The sequence below is a fragment of the Mauremys mutica genome, chromosome 12, assembly GCF_020497125.1.
Source record: "Mauremys mutica isolate MM-2020 ecotype Southern chromosome 12, ASM2049712v1, whole genome shotgun sequence".
NCBI classification, from domain to species: Eukaryota; Metazoa; Chordata; order Testudines; family Geoemydidae; genus Mauremys; species Mauremys mutica.
This window is the reverse complement of record NC_059083.1, coordinates 3,821,566-3,835,554: the sequence shown is the minus strand read 5'-3', so window position 1 is coordinate 3,835,554 and position 13,989 is coordinate 3,821,566. Positions and strand designations below refer to the sequence as shown.

The window sequence follows — 13,989 nt, the reverse complement described above, 5'->3', positions numbered from 1 at the left end:
GGGGTACCGGGGGGCGGGGGGCTGCGGGTTGGCAGTGATGGGCAGGGGCTGTGGGTCGGGAGTGAGGGGCACCAGCGGAGTGGGGGCGCTGTGGGTCGGGGGTCAGGAGTCAGGGGCACCGGGGGGGGGGCGGGGGCGGGGGGGGCAGGAGTGAGGGGCACCGGGGGGGCAGGGGGAGGGGGGGCAGGAGTGAGGGGCACCGGGGGGGGCGGGGGCTGGGGGGGCAGGAGTGAGGGGCACCGGGGGAGTGGGGGGGCTGTGGCTCGGGGGTCAGGAGTGAGGGGTACCGGGGGGGGCAGGGGCTGGGGGGGCAGGAGTGAGGGGCACCGGGGGGGGGGGCTGGGGGGGCAGGAGTGAGGGGCACCGGGGGGGCGGGGGCTGGGGGGGCAGGAGTGAGGGGCACCGGGGGGGCGGGGGCTGGGGGGTCAGGAGTGAGGGGTACCGGGGGGGGCAGGGGCTGGGGGGGCAGGAGTGAGGGGCACCGGGGGGGGCGGGGGCTGGGGGGGCAGGAGTGAGGGGCACCGGGGGGGCGGGGGCTGGGGGGGCAGGAGTGAGGGGCACCGGGGGGGGCGGGGGCTGGGGGGCGATTGTTCCTGCTCCATCCCTCCGGCCGGCGGGTCCCTGTCTCGGCAGCTCAGGCGCTGGGGGGGGGGGAGGGATCCGGGTACCAGCTCGGTTCGGGGGGGGGGCGGTGACGCTGTAGCCGCTGCCGCTAGTTCCTCCCCCCCCCCCCCCAGCCCGGCTGCTTCGCAGGAGAAGAGACGAGCGGAGCCACCCCCGCAAGATGAGCTCCGAGAAAACAGGTGCGGGGCTGGGGGGCAGGGATGGATTTGGGGGCAGTGGAGATGGGTCATGGGGGGCAGGTGAGGGTGCAGCGGGAATGGGGTGTGGGGGAGTGAGGAGGGGGCAGGGGTGTGTGGGGAGCAGGAATGGGGTGTGGGGGAGTGAGGAGGGGGCAGGGGTGTGTGGGGAGCAGGAATGGGGTGTGGGGGAGTGAGGAGGGGGCAGGGGTGTGTGGGGAGCAGGAATGGGGTGTGGGGGGAGAGGAGGGGGCAGGGGTGGGGGTGCAGCAGGAATGGATTGTGGGGGGCGAGGGAAGGGACAGGAATGGATTTGGGGGAGTGGGGGTCATGGGGGGCAGGTGAGGGTGCAGCGGGAATGGGGTGTGGGGGAGTGAGGAGGGGGCAGGGGTGTGTGGGGAGCAGGAATGGGGTGGGGGGGCGAGGGAATGGGGCAGGAATGGATTTGGGGGAGTGGGGACGGGGTCATGGTGGCGGGAATGGAGGGCAGGGGTAGTAGGGATGGGGAATGGGGGTAGGTGGGGGCATGAATGGGGGGGGTGGGAGTGAGTGGGGGATGGTGATTGGGGAATGGGTGGGTGGGGATGTGTAGGGGAGGGGATGGAGATGGGGCGAGTGGGAATGGGGGAGTGGCCATGCGGGGTGGGATTGTGTGTGGGTACATGGGGGGCGGAGGTGTGGGGGAGAAACGGGATGATGGCAGAACAGGTGGGGGAGCAGGGATGGGGCGGGCGGAGCAGGGGATGATGGGAGAACAGGTGGGGGAGCAGGGACGGGGCGGGCGGAGCAGGGGATGATGGGAGAACAGGTGGGGGAGCAGGGATGGGGCGGGCGGAGCAGGGGATGATGGGAGAACAGATGGGGGGAGCAGGGATGGGGCGGGCGGAGCAGGGGATGATGGGGGAACAGGTGAGGGAGCAGGGATGGGGTGGGCGGAGCAGGGGATGATGCGAGAACAGGTGGGGGAGCAGGGCTCTGGTGCGCGGAGCAGGGGATGATGGGAGAACAGGTGGGGGAGCAGGGATGGGGCGGGCGGAGCAGGGGATGATGGGCGAACAGGTGAGGGAGCAGGGATGGGGTGGGCGGAGCAGGGGATGATGGGAGAACAGGTGAGGGAGCAGGGATGGGGTGGGCGGAGCAGGGGATGATGGGAGAACAGGTGGGGTAGCAGGGAGGGGGAGGGCGGAGCAGGGGATGATGGGGGAACAGGTGGGGGAGCAGGGATGGGGCGGGCGGAGCAGGGGATGATGGGAGAACAGGTGGGGGAGCAGGGATGGGGTGGGCGGAGCAGGGGATGATGGGAGAACAGGTGAGGGAGCAGGGACGGGGTGGGCGGAGCAGGGGATGATGGGAGAACAGGTGGGGGAGCAGGGACGGGGAGGGCGGAGCAGGGGATGATGGGAGAACAGGTGAGGGAGCAGGGATGGGGTGGGCGGAGCAGGGGATGATGGGAGATCAGGTGGGGGAGCAGGGATGGGGAGGGCGGAGCAGGGGATGATGGGAGAACAGGTGGGGGAGCAGGGACGGGGCGGGCGGAGCAGGGGATGATGGGAGAACAGGTGGGGGAGCAGGGATGGGGAGGGCGGAGCAGGGGATGATGGGGGAACAGGTCACGGAGCAGGGATGGGGCGGGCGGAGCAGGGGATGAGGGGAGATCAGGTGGGGGAGCAGGGATGGGGTGGGCGGAGCAGGGGATGATGGCAGAACAGGTGGGGGAGCAGGGATGGGGCGGGCGGAGCAGGGGATGATGGGGGAACAGGTGGGGGAGCAGGGAAGGGGCGGGCGGAGCATGTAATGATGGGACAACAGGTGGGGGAGCAGGGATGGGGCGGGCGGAGCAGGGGATGCTGGGAGACCAGGTGGGGGAGCAGGGACGGGGCGGGCGGAGCAGGGGATGATGGGAGAACAGGTGGGGGAGCAGGGACGGGGCGGGCGGAGCAGGGGATGATGGGGGAACAGGTGGGGGAGCAGGGATGGGGCGGGCGGAGCAGGGGATGAGGGGAGAACAGGTGGGGGAGCAGGGACGGGGCGGGCGGAGCAGGGGATGATGGGGGAACAGGTGGGGGAGCAGGGACGGGGAGGCCGGAGCAGGGGATGATGGGGGAACAGGTGGGGGAGCAGGGACGGGGTGGGCGGAGCAGGGGATGATGGGGGAACAGGTGGGGGAGCAGGGATGGGGCGGGCGGAGCAGGGGATGATGGGGGAACAGGTGGGGGAGCAGGGACGGGGCGGGCGGAGCAGGGGATGATGGGAGAACAGGTGGGGGAGCAGGGACGGGGCGGGCGGAGCAGGGGATGATGGGAGAACAGGTGGGGGAGCAGGGACGGGGCGGGCGGAGCAGGGGATGATGGGGGAACAGGTGGGGGAGCAGGGACGGGGTGGGCGGAGCAGGGGATGATGGGAGAACAGGTGGGGGAGCAGGGACGGGGTGGGCGGAGCAGGGGATGATGGGGGAACAGGTGGGGGAGCAGGGATGGGGCGGGCGGAGCAGGGGATGATGGGGGAACAGGTGACGGGGGGTCATTCCCCTCCCGGCACAAGCTGACGCCTTGTTCCCAGGCCGGCTCTGCCCGGCTCCGGCTCCGGCTCCGGCTCCTGGCCAGGCTGGGGTTCGATCCCCTGCCGGCCTGAGCCCCCCGGGGGGGTGTTTGGTTTCCTTGGTCGGGGACACGCCCCCCCTCGCCGGCCGTGCTCAGCTCCTGGACCGAGCTCCTGGGGGGGCTCGCGCGGAGGCCGGTTTTCTAACCCTTCCATCGTCCCGGGGGCTCCTCCCCGAGTGCCCCACGTCCCCCTCGAATCGCGGGCACCGGGACGGAGCCAGGCTCCAGCCGGGGGAAAATCCCCGCCCCCCCCCGGCCGCGTCCCAGGACGGCGTTCGCCCCTCGCCCAGCGCCGCCCCGGCTGACTCCCCACCATCGCCCCCAGCCTGGCCCTACGCCCGCCACGCGCGGCTCCTCCACGGAGACGCTGCCCCGGCGCCGGAGCCACACCCAGACTGTTGGCTCCGGCGCAGCCGCCCTGCGCCCCACCGGCCCCTCGGGATCCGGGCCCTGCCCCTTCGCTGGTTCGCTCGCCGGGGTCGTGTCCTCGGCCCGTTTTATCCGCCGCGGTTTTGTGTTTTCTCCCAAGTCGTTGAGAAAAACATGAATTCGCGGAGGGCCAAGATGGATCCTTGCGGGACCCGCTGGACACCCCCGGCTGGGGGGGGCGTCCCCGTTTGCAGGGACATTTTGAGCCGGTATCTAGCCAGCTACCGATGACGCTTGGGCAAGGCAAAGTTATGGGGGGGGCGGGAATGCAAAATGGTCTGGAGCCCCGCGATGGGCTCCGAGGGCCGTGTCCAGCGTGACGCGCGTCGGCCGCATGCACAGGGGCTGTCCTGGATGCCGCAGGCACGGGCGGCCTTGGCCCAGAGAACCGCACCCCACCTGACCGTGTGCCGCTGGCGCCGCGGCAGCCCAAAGCCAGGGCCTTGGTGTGGGAGCCCCCGGGGGCAGCTGGGGCTCCCTCCCAGGCTGTGCACCCCAGAGAGCTGCTGCTGGGGGCGTGCAGCACCGTCCTGCTGGGAGTCCTGCTACGCTCGGGGCGGGCGCGTCTCCTAGCCCGGAGCCAGGGCCGGCTCCAGACCCCAGCGCGGCAAGCACGCGCGTGGGGCGGCATTTGCCGGCAGGGGCGGGAGGTGGGTCCGGTGGACCTCCCACGGTCATGCCTGCGGCAGGTCCACCGGAACCCCGGGAGCAGCGGACCTGCCGCAGGCATGACTGCGGAGGGGACGCTCGGCCCGCGGCTCCAGTGGACCGGCCGCAGGCATGACTGCGGAAGCTCCACTGGAGCCGCGGGACCAGTGAACCCTCTGCAGCTGCGGGAGGTCCAGCCGAGCCACGCAACCAGCGGACCCTCCGCAGTCATGCCCGCGAGAGGTCCGCTGCTCCCGGGGTTCCGGTGGACCTCCCGCGCATGACTGCTTGGGGCGGCCAAATTCGTTGAGCCGCCCCTCCCCGGAGCAGTGCCCTAGTCACGGGTGGCAGCCTCCTCAGCCTTTGGCGAGTCACGGCCCTGGAGGCCACCAGACGTCAGCGGACATGAGCCGGCTGGAGACGTCTTCGGCAGCTCCGTGGTGGATGTGTGGACGTGGTGCCAGCTTTGGGAGAGTCTGGTTTGCTGGAATCTCCAGGCGCTCGGAGTGGCCCAGAGCCACCTGGAAACATCGACCTCGGAGCATCAGCTCGGTTGCCATGATGAGAACCCGTCTTCGAGGAAGAACCCGTGATATCCTGTCAGCCGAGCGCTGGGCCGGCTGGTGCCACCGGCTGCTGTCACGTCCCACGAGAGCCCCGGTTTCACCTTCTCCTGGAATCCATTCTCGGCGCGCCGCGAGGGCCAGCACTGCTCAGCGGTGCTTCGCTTTGGGCGGAAATCTGCCGGAGCGCCGTGCCACCGCTGTTCAGCCCAGGCGGGAGCCTCGTGACGCTGCTGAGAGCTGGCTGCTGACCATGGCTGGCTCTTCACCTTGGCTTCCGCCACCTCGCGGGTGTCCCGCACCACGAGTGAGGCCACGCGGTGCTGGCCGGTGTCTTCCCAGCTCCGCAGCACTTCTGGGGCACCTTGGCAAAGCCGCAGGCTGGGCCCTGTTGTCACTGACTTTCTGTTTCTCCCCCCGAGCATGGCTGGCCCCGGTGTTATCCGGGTTGAACTGCACCGTGTCGTGTGGGACCAAGGCGGACGCCTCACGGCCGGCCGAGTGTCGCACAGCAGCACTAGGAGTAGGCTGGGCACACGGCGAGCTTGGCTTTTGGATAATATCCACGGTGGGTTTTAATTTTAAAAATATTTCCATCAAATTTTATATTCACATTTGTGCAACAGGATGGGATTGACGCACTTTGTAATGTTTATCGATTTCAGTGTTCGCAGTTGCAGGTAATGATCAGGGCGGCCAGACAGTAATGATTTAATGAGCGTAAAGGCTACGATTCAAAAAGTTCAAGCTTTGTTACAAGGAGGCGGGAGGTAAATTGTTCTCAACCTCTGAGGACAGGACAAGGTCTCTGATTCTATGATTTATAACCATTAAAACCGAAATCGCCAACATCATGCCAGAATATCCACCGTCAATGTTCCTAAAGCAAACGCGACTCAGTTCTCAAGCTGCATTTTCTTCTTACTCTGGCTGTCTGCACATTGTGGTTATGATCAGTGGAAATATCTGGTCTTCGGTTTGTGGGTGTGGTGAAATCGCCATTTACCAGTAGAAATAGGATCCTTCCAAGACGAACTATTACCTTTATCAACCAGATTTATAACCTCATCACGAAAAGATATCGTCAGTGTGAGAAGCTCTGCTCCCCATAACCCCTGCGCAGTGGCATTACTACATTACGCTAGTTTAATGCTGTATTACGGCAGTCCCCATATCCTACCTTTCATTCTCCTGCCTGGGATCAGGGTCAGGTGACGGGTCTGTAATTACTCAGGTCATCCCATGGACCCTTGTTAAATATTGGTGCAACATTAGCATTCTTCAGTCTTCTGGAACTTCCCGAATGTCCCCAGACATGTTGGACACCAGCATTAACAATCCAGCGATCTCCTCAGCCAGCTCCTTTAAACTTCTTGGAAGAAAGTTATCTAGACCCACTGATTTAAAAATGTCTGACTTTAGCAGCTGCTGTTTAACATCGTCCTGAATACTAGTGGAATAGAAAGTGATTCTTCACCATGATCATCTGAGATGACAACATCGTTTGGCTTTTTTGTCAAATAGAGAACAGAAATATTTATTGAACCCGTCTGCCTCATCTGGACTATTATCAATAATTCTACCATTTCCATTTAGCAATGGACAAATAGCATGGTCAGGATTCTCTGTAGTGCTAATATAGTTAAAATAGTCCTTATTGTCCTTAACTCTGCAGCCAAAGAGTTCACCTTGTGTCCTTTTGCTTCCCTTATCAATTTTCTACAATTCCTAGTTTCTGATTCATATTCATTACTATCAGTTTCCTCTCGTTTTATTTTATATAGCTGCCTACACTTCCCCTCTAAGCCAGGTTATTTTTTTTAACCGGTTCGGCCTCCTTTCCCAATTGTGGCTGTTTGGGCCTCTAGCAAACAATTCCTAATGAACATTAATGTTTTTCTGATGAAATTCTTCCTGCCCACTGCTTTGGCTCATCATGGCTTTCAGCGTTGTGAAACGCTGCCCCACGAGCACTCAAAGCGTTGTGCAGACATTGGGGTTCGGCTTGGAAACCTTGGGGGCTTGGCGGGGTGGGGGGTCTCCCAGCCCCAAACACCTACACAGCTGTTTGCAGCGTTGTAGCACAAGCTAGACCCGGGCTCTGAGCCTCGCTGATTTTTGCCGTGTAGCTGTAACCCCTAACGCTGCCCCCCCTCCACGTCGGCCCACTCCAGCCTTCCGCCATAGCCCCGGCCCAGTGACTGGTACCCCGACCCGTGACACCCCTGAGCCGTGCCCCATTAACCGGGGCTGGGGGCAGGGGCCATGGGGGAGCCCGGGGCTGGGATAGCAGGGGACTGTGGGGTGGGATTGAGGGGCACCAGCAGAGCGTTGTGTGTGTGTGTGGGGGGGTGTCAGCCATCCATCTCCCCCGCACACACATCCTGGTTCTCTCCATCTCTCGCTGTTTGCTCCCCCCGGCCCCCAGGCGCTGTGTCTCCTCCGTCTCCCTCTATAAATAGACCGAGCGACCGAGGAAGGTGACCTAAAAACCGAGAGCGGCGCCGGATCGGTGCTCACGAGAGAGAACCCCCGGGAACCGGCGCCCCCCGTTCTGGGGTGGGCGCCCCCGAGCCCCCCAGGATGAGGGGGCCCTCGGTGTGTGTATATAGGGGTGCCATGCAAATAGGGGGCACGCTGGGTGTGTATATAGGGGTGCTGTGCCTAGGAGGGTGCTGTGCATATAGGGGGCACGCTGGGTGTGTATATAGGGGTGCTGTGCCTAGGAGGGTGCTGTGCATAGAGGGGGCACGCTGGGTGTGTATATAGGGGTGCTGTGCATAGAGGGGGCACGCTGGGTGTGTATATAGGGGTGCTGTGCATATAGGGGGCACGGTCTGTGTATGTATATGTGGCCGCTGTGTATATAGGGGGGTCTCTAACCTTACCCCCTTTCTTTCCCAGGCTTACCGGACTCTGGGCCCCACACCTCCCCCCCTCCCTACAATGCCCCACTGCAGCCACCCCCTCCCCCACCTGATGCCCCCAATAATGCCCCCCTCATCCCCGGTTACAGTGACCCACCGCACCTGCCCCCCCACTCTGGCACTGCCACCCTGCCCCGCCTCGGGGGGGCCGCCACCCTGCCCCGGCCGCCCCCCACCTCGGCCACCCTGCCCCGGCCCCCCCACCACCACTCAGCCACCCTGCCGCGCCTGCCCCCCGACCCCTACATGCAGGAGACCCAGTTCAACGCCCCCCCCCAGGGGTACATGGTCCAGACGCACCCGCCCATGGGGACGCTGCCCATCGGGGGGTACATGCACCCCGGCTACCCTGTGCAGCTGCAGCCCTGCACAGCCTACGTCCCGGTGTACCCCGTAGGCACGGTGAGTGGGGGGGTCCCGGGGGAGGGGCTGCTGGGGGCGGGGCTTCCCTGGAGTGGGGCTTCCCTCTGCTGCTGGGGGCGGGGCTTCCCTGGAGTGGGGCTTCCCCTGCTGCTGGGGGCGGGGCTTCCCCGGAGTGGGGCTTCCCCCTGCTGCTGGGGGCGGGGCTTCACTCAAGTGGGTGTGGCTTCCCACCGGGCTGTGGATTCCTGTTTAACTCTCTCTCTCTCGACCCCCCCCAGCCATACCCCCCCGGCAACCCTCCCCCGGGGGTCCCCCCCCCGCAGATGCCCCCAGGAATCGCCATCCTGGAGCCGCGCCGGCCGCCCCACGACTACCTGCCCATCGCGGTGCTCACCACCATCTGCTGCTTCTGGCCCACGGGCATCATCGCCATCATCAAAGCCGTGCAGGTCGGCGGGGGCGGGAGTGGGAGATAGGGGGCGAGGGGGCTGGTTTGGTGTGCGGCAGAGGGGGGCTGGGATATGTGGCAGGGCAGGGGGCGATGGAGAGGGCGGGGGATTGGGGGTGGGGTGACGGGGTAGGGGAGATGGGGGGAGCGGGTGAATGGGGGTGTGGGGGTGACGGGGGATTGGGGGCGTGGGGGTGACGGGGGCAGGGGGTGATGGGGAGGGCGGGGGTGACGGGGTAGGGGCGATGGGGGGGAGCAGGTGAATGGGGGTGAGGGGGTGACGGGGGCAGGGGGTGATGAGGAGGGCGGGGGTGACGGGGTAGGGGAGATGGGGGGGAGCAGGTGAATGGGGGTGCCGGGGGCGCCGGGGGAGCGGGGCAGCGCCGGGAGCACACCGAGTCCCCCCCAACGCCGTGTCCCCCCCAGGTGCGGACGGCCGTGGCGCGGGGGGACATCGTGTCGGCCGAGATCGCGTCGCGCGAGGCCCGGAACTTCTCCTTCATCAGCCTGGCCGTGGGCATCGCCGCCATGGTGCTGTGCACCATCCTCACCGTCGTCATCATCATCGCCGCCCAGCACCACGACAACGACTGGGACCCCTAGCCCCGCCCCCGGCCCCGCCTACCGCCAGCCCTGCCTAGCAACCGGGCCCCGCCCACCACCTGCCAACCGGGCCCGCCCAGCACCACGACAACGACTGGGACCCCTAGCCCCGCCCTTGCCCCGCCCACCGCCTGCCCTGCCTAGCAACTGGGCCCCGCCCACCGCCTGCCAACTGGGCCCACCCAGCACCACGACAACGACTGGGACCTCTAGCCCCGCCCCCGGCCCCGCCCACCGCCTGCCCTGCCTAGTAACCGGGCCCCGCCCACCGCCTGCCAACCGGGCCCGCCCAGCACCACGACAACGACTGGGACCCCTAGCCCCGCCCTTGCCCCGCCCACCGCCTGCCCTGCCTAGCAACCGGGCCCCGCCCACCGCATGCCAACCGGGCCCGCCCAGCACCACGACAACGACTGGGACCCCTAGCCCCGCCCTTGCCCCGCCCACCGCCTGCCCTGCCTAGCAACCCGGCCCCGCCCACCGCCTGCCAACCGGGCCCGCCCAGCACAACGACTGGGACCCCTAGCCCCGCCCTTGCCCCGCCCACCGCCTGCCCTGCCTAGCACCTGGGCCCCGCCCACCGCCTGCCAACTGGGCCCTCGCACCACCACGACAACGACTGGGCCCTCTAGCCCCGCCCCCGGCCCCGCCCACCGCCTGCCCTGCCTAGCAACCGGGCCCCGCCCACTGCCTGCCAACCGGGCCCGCCCAACACCATGACAACGACTGGGACCCCTAGCCCCGGCCCCGCCCACCGCCTGCCCTGCCTAGCAACCGGGCCCCGCCCACCGCCTGCCAACTGGGCCCGCCCAGCACCATGACAACGACTGGGACCCCTAGCCCCGCCCCCGGCCCCACCCACCGCCAGCCCTGCCTAGTAACCGGGCCCCGCCCACCATCTGCCAAATGGGCCCACCCAGCACCATGGCAACGACTGGGACCCCTAGCCCTGCCCCAGCCCCCCGCTGGCCCTGCCTAATAACCAGGCCCTGCCCAGCGACCAGACCCCGCCCACCGTCTGTCCTGTCTAGCAACCGGGCCCCGCCCACCACCTGCCCTGCCTAGTAACCGGGCCCTGCCCAGCGCCCAGACCCCCCCCCCCGCCTGTCCTGCCTGCCAGCCAGGCCCCACCCACTGCCAGCCTCACCTGCCAACCGGCCTGATAATCCCCTGCAGATGCCATTACCCACAATCCCCTGCAGCCCTCGCCCACCAGACCCACCGTCCCTCAGGCTCCCCATGAGGCTTTGCAAGCCCTGCTCTAGCCAGCGACACCCACAATCCCCTGCAGCCGCCACCCTCCTGGATACCCAGAAGCCTTTGCAGCCCCACCCTCTCCTGGCTCCACCCCTGCAAAACCCCGCCCTGCCCCTCGGTCACCCCTGTATCCATGACAACACCCCCCCCGCCCAGCAGAACCTTTCCCATGATCCTCTGTAACCATTGCCCCCATCCCTCCCCGCTGGCATCGTTGGCTCCGCCCCCCAGCAGCCCCACAGCCCCCCCAACTGAGCAATTCCCATAGTCCTTTGCGACTGTCATTTCCCCCCTCGGCCTCTGGCCCCTAGGAACAAGCTCCGCCCCCTGGCCTCACCCCCTCCAATGGAATGCTACCCATAATGCTTTGCAGGCACAGCATCCCCCCTGTCCTGGGTCTGACGCCACGCCCACATCACTAGGCCACGCCCATTGGCTCAGGCCACGCCCCCTGTCTTGCCCTAAATATATTCCCGAGCTTCCCCATCAGACCACGCCCCTCCATATCAGGCTCCGCCCCCTCAGCCCCCAATAGCTTCATGCCTTCGTTGCTCCCCCAAAGCCCCAGTTGGCTCCGCCTTCTTCAGAACAGGCTCCGCCCTCTTTCTTCCCTCTGGCCTTTCCCCACAGCCCCACCCCTTTTAGCCCCTCCCCCATACACATTTGGCTCCAGGTTGGAGGGGGGGTGCAAACCCCAATACATCACCGAGCCCCCAGCTGTACATAGCAATGAAACACCCCCCTTGGCAAGGTGTGACCCCCCCAGCATGAGCCCCCCAAACCTGTGACGCAGCCCCCCCCCCATGAGACCCCTCTTTTCCCACGCCCCCAAGCGAGTGATGCTGCCCCTCCGGGACGCTCCCCTGTGGGGGATTCCTGGTTCGGGGGACAGTGGGGGCAGGGAGGGGAGAAGTTTGAGGGTCCAATGCTGCATTTCTGGGGTTCAGGGTGTTTGACGTCTGGGGGCAGAATCACTGGGGTGGGGGAGACACGGTTCATGATCAGTCTCCCCCACCCAGCACGCTGCCCCAAAGCCCAGACATCTGGGGAGCCCTTGCAGTGACCCCAGAACAGGACAGGGGCGCTGGGCTAGCCGGGGGGGCTGTGGGCTGGGAGTGAGGGGCGCCGGCAGAGCTGGGGGGGGCCGTGCTGTATGGTCCCTCGTAGCCCCCCTACATGGCCCTGGTCCCTGTGCGATCCGGCCCCCCGATTCCTCTCCCCGTCGGATGGCGACGTTCCTGTTTGCAAGTCACCCGGGTTAATAAATCTCTATTGATAATGACACCAGAGTCCTCCCTGGCCCTGGCCGGCTGCACGGGAACCGGGGTGGGGTGGGGAGGGTGGGGCAGGGAATGGTGCCAGGGCCTGTCCCCTCTAGGGGGCACCGGCTCCCACCCGGCCCCAGGGCAGGGACTGGCTGGCTCAGGGGGGTGGGAATGGTGCCAGGGCCTGTCCCCTCTAGGGGGCACCGACTCCCACCCGGCCCCAGGGCAGGGACTGGCTGGCTCAGGGGGGTGGGAATGGGGCAGGGGCCTGTCCCCTCTGGGGGGCACCGGCCCCGATCCAGCCCCAGGGCGGGGACTGGCTGGCTCAGGGGGGTGGGAATGGTGCCAGGGCCTGTCCCCTCTAGGGGGCACCGACTCCCATCTGGGGCTGGGGGAGGGGGACAGCGGGGGGGGGGGGTGTTACACTCCCATCACAGACGACAGAAGGAAATATCGAAGCCCATAGCGCTGCCCCCCTGTTCCCCATCCCGTCTCCCCCTTCCTGCCCCGATATCCCTCCCCCAGCCCCATTGGCCCCACCTTGCTGCTCCCCCACTCCCTGAGCAGCCTCCCTGTGCGGCTCCATCTGCCCCAGCTCCCCCCACCCCAACTTTCCCTCCCTGGCTCCCGGGTACCTCCTCCAGCCCCCCAAATCCCTGCCCCCATCCTGAGCCCCCCTCCCCCTCCCTCAGCTCCCTTCTCTGTGTCCCTGTAGGGCCACCCCCCCCCCGCCACCCCCAGCATCCTGGAGCTTTGATGTATCCACAGTGACGGTTGCCTGGCTACGGAAGGATGGAGGGACCATGTGATGACTCCAGGCATGTAGGGCCAGGGAGGGGGAGGCAGCTGGGGGGTGGGCACTTGTCACAGACAAACAGAGCTGGGGGGGGGGCAGGGCTGGGCTGGCAGGGGCTGCAGGTCGGGAGTGAGGGGCACCGGCAGGGCTGGGCTGGCAGGGGCTGCAGGTCAGGAGTGAGGGGCACCGGCAGGGCTGGGCTAGCAGGGGCTGCGAGTCGGGAGTGAGGGGCACCGGCAGGGCTGGGCTGGCAGGGGCTGTGGGTCAGGAGTGAGGGGCACCGGCAGAGTTCGGGGGGCAGGGCTGGGCTGGCAGGGGCTGTGGGTCAGGAGTGAGGGGCAAGGGCTGGGCTGGCAGGGGGCTGCGGGTCGGGAGTGAGGGGCACCGGCAGGCCTGGGCTAGCAGGGGCTGCGGGTCGGGAGTGAGGGGCACTGGCAGGGCTGGGCTGGCAGGGGGCTGCGAGTCGGGAGTGAGGGGCACCAGCAGAGCTGGGGGGGCAGGGCTGGGCTGGCAGGGGGCTGCGAGTCGGGAGTGAGGGGCACCGGCAGGGCTGGGCTGGCAGGGGCTGTGGGTCAGGAGTGAGGGGCACCGGCAGAGTTCGGGGGGCAGGGCTGGGCTGGCAGGGGGCTGCGAGTCGGGAGTGAGGGGCACCAGCAGAGCTGGGGGGGCAGGGCTGGGCTGGCAGGGGGCTGCGAGTCGGGAGTGAGGGGCACCGGCAGGGCTGGGCTCGCAGGGGCTGCGGGTCGGGAGTGAGGGGCACCGGCAGGGCCGGGCTGGCAGGGGCTGCGGGTCGGGAGTGAGGGGCACCGGCAGAGCTGGGGGGGCAGGGCTGGGCTGGCAGGGGCTGCGGGTCGGGAGTGAGGGGCACCGGCAGGGCTCGGGGGCAGGGCTGGGCTAGCAGGGGCTGCGAGTCGGGAGTGAGGGGCACCGGCAGGGCTGGGCTAGCAGGGGCTGCGAGTCGGGAGTGAGGGGCACCGGCAGGGCCGGGCTGGCAGGGGGCTGCGAGTCGGGAGTGAGGGGCGCTTGTGACTCCCGGCTCTCCCAGGCGTGGGGGGAGGGCTCCGAGGTGGATTTGGGGGCTGCTGCACCTCCCGCCGCCTGGTCCATGCGGCCCCCCCCCCAGACAGGCCCCGTTAACCGGAGCAGCGGCTGGGGGCTGCCTAGGGAGCCCTGCCGCCTGCCAGCGTCCCTCCATGACCTCTGACCTCTGACCCGGCCACACTACCCGTGCCTGTGACCTTCGCAAGGAGCTGAAGTTGGAGTGTCAGCCAGTGTCCGTGACCTCTGACC

General features: G+C 67.4%; 1 protein-coding gene across 1 annotated transcript; it reads left to right on the top strand.

The window, feature by feature from the left end:
• Positions 1-741: 741 nt before the first annotated feature.
• PRRT1 (proline rich transmembrane protein 1) lies at positions 742-11,853 on the top strand. The gene is made up of 4 exons (XM_044981947.1): positions 742-803; positions 7,945-8,369; positions 8,609-8,779; positions 9,205-11,853. Exons 1-4 carry the CDS (start codon positions 785-787, stop codon positions 9,379-9,381), a joined length of 792 nt encoding a protein of 263 aa, XP_044837882.1. The 5' UTR covers positions 742-784; the 3' UTR covers positions 9,382-11,853.
• The last annotated feature ends 2,136 nt before the right edge of the window (positions 11,854-13,989 follow it).

Coding starts and splice junctions, on each gene's coding strand:
- PRRT1 (XM_044981947.1), top strand. Junction 8,370..8,608: donor CGGTGTACCCCGTAGGCACG/GTGAGTGGGGGG, acceptor GACCCCCCCCAG/CCATACCCCCCCGGCAACCC. Junction 8,780..9,204: donor CCATCATCAAAGCCGTGCAG/GTCGGCGGGGGC, acceptor TGTCCCCCCCAG/GTGCGGACGGCCGTGGCGCG.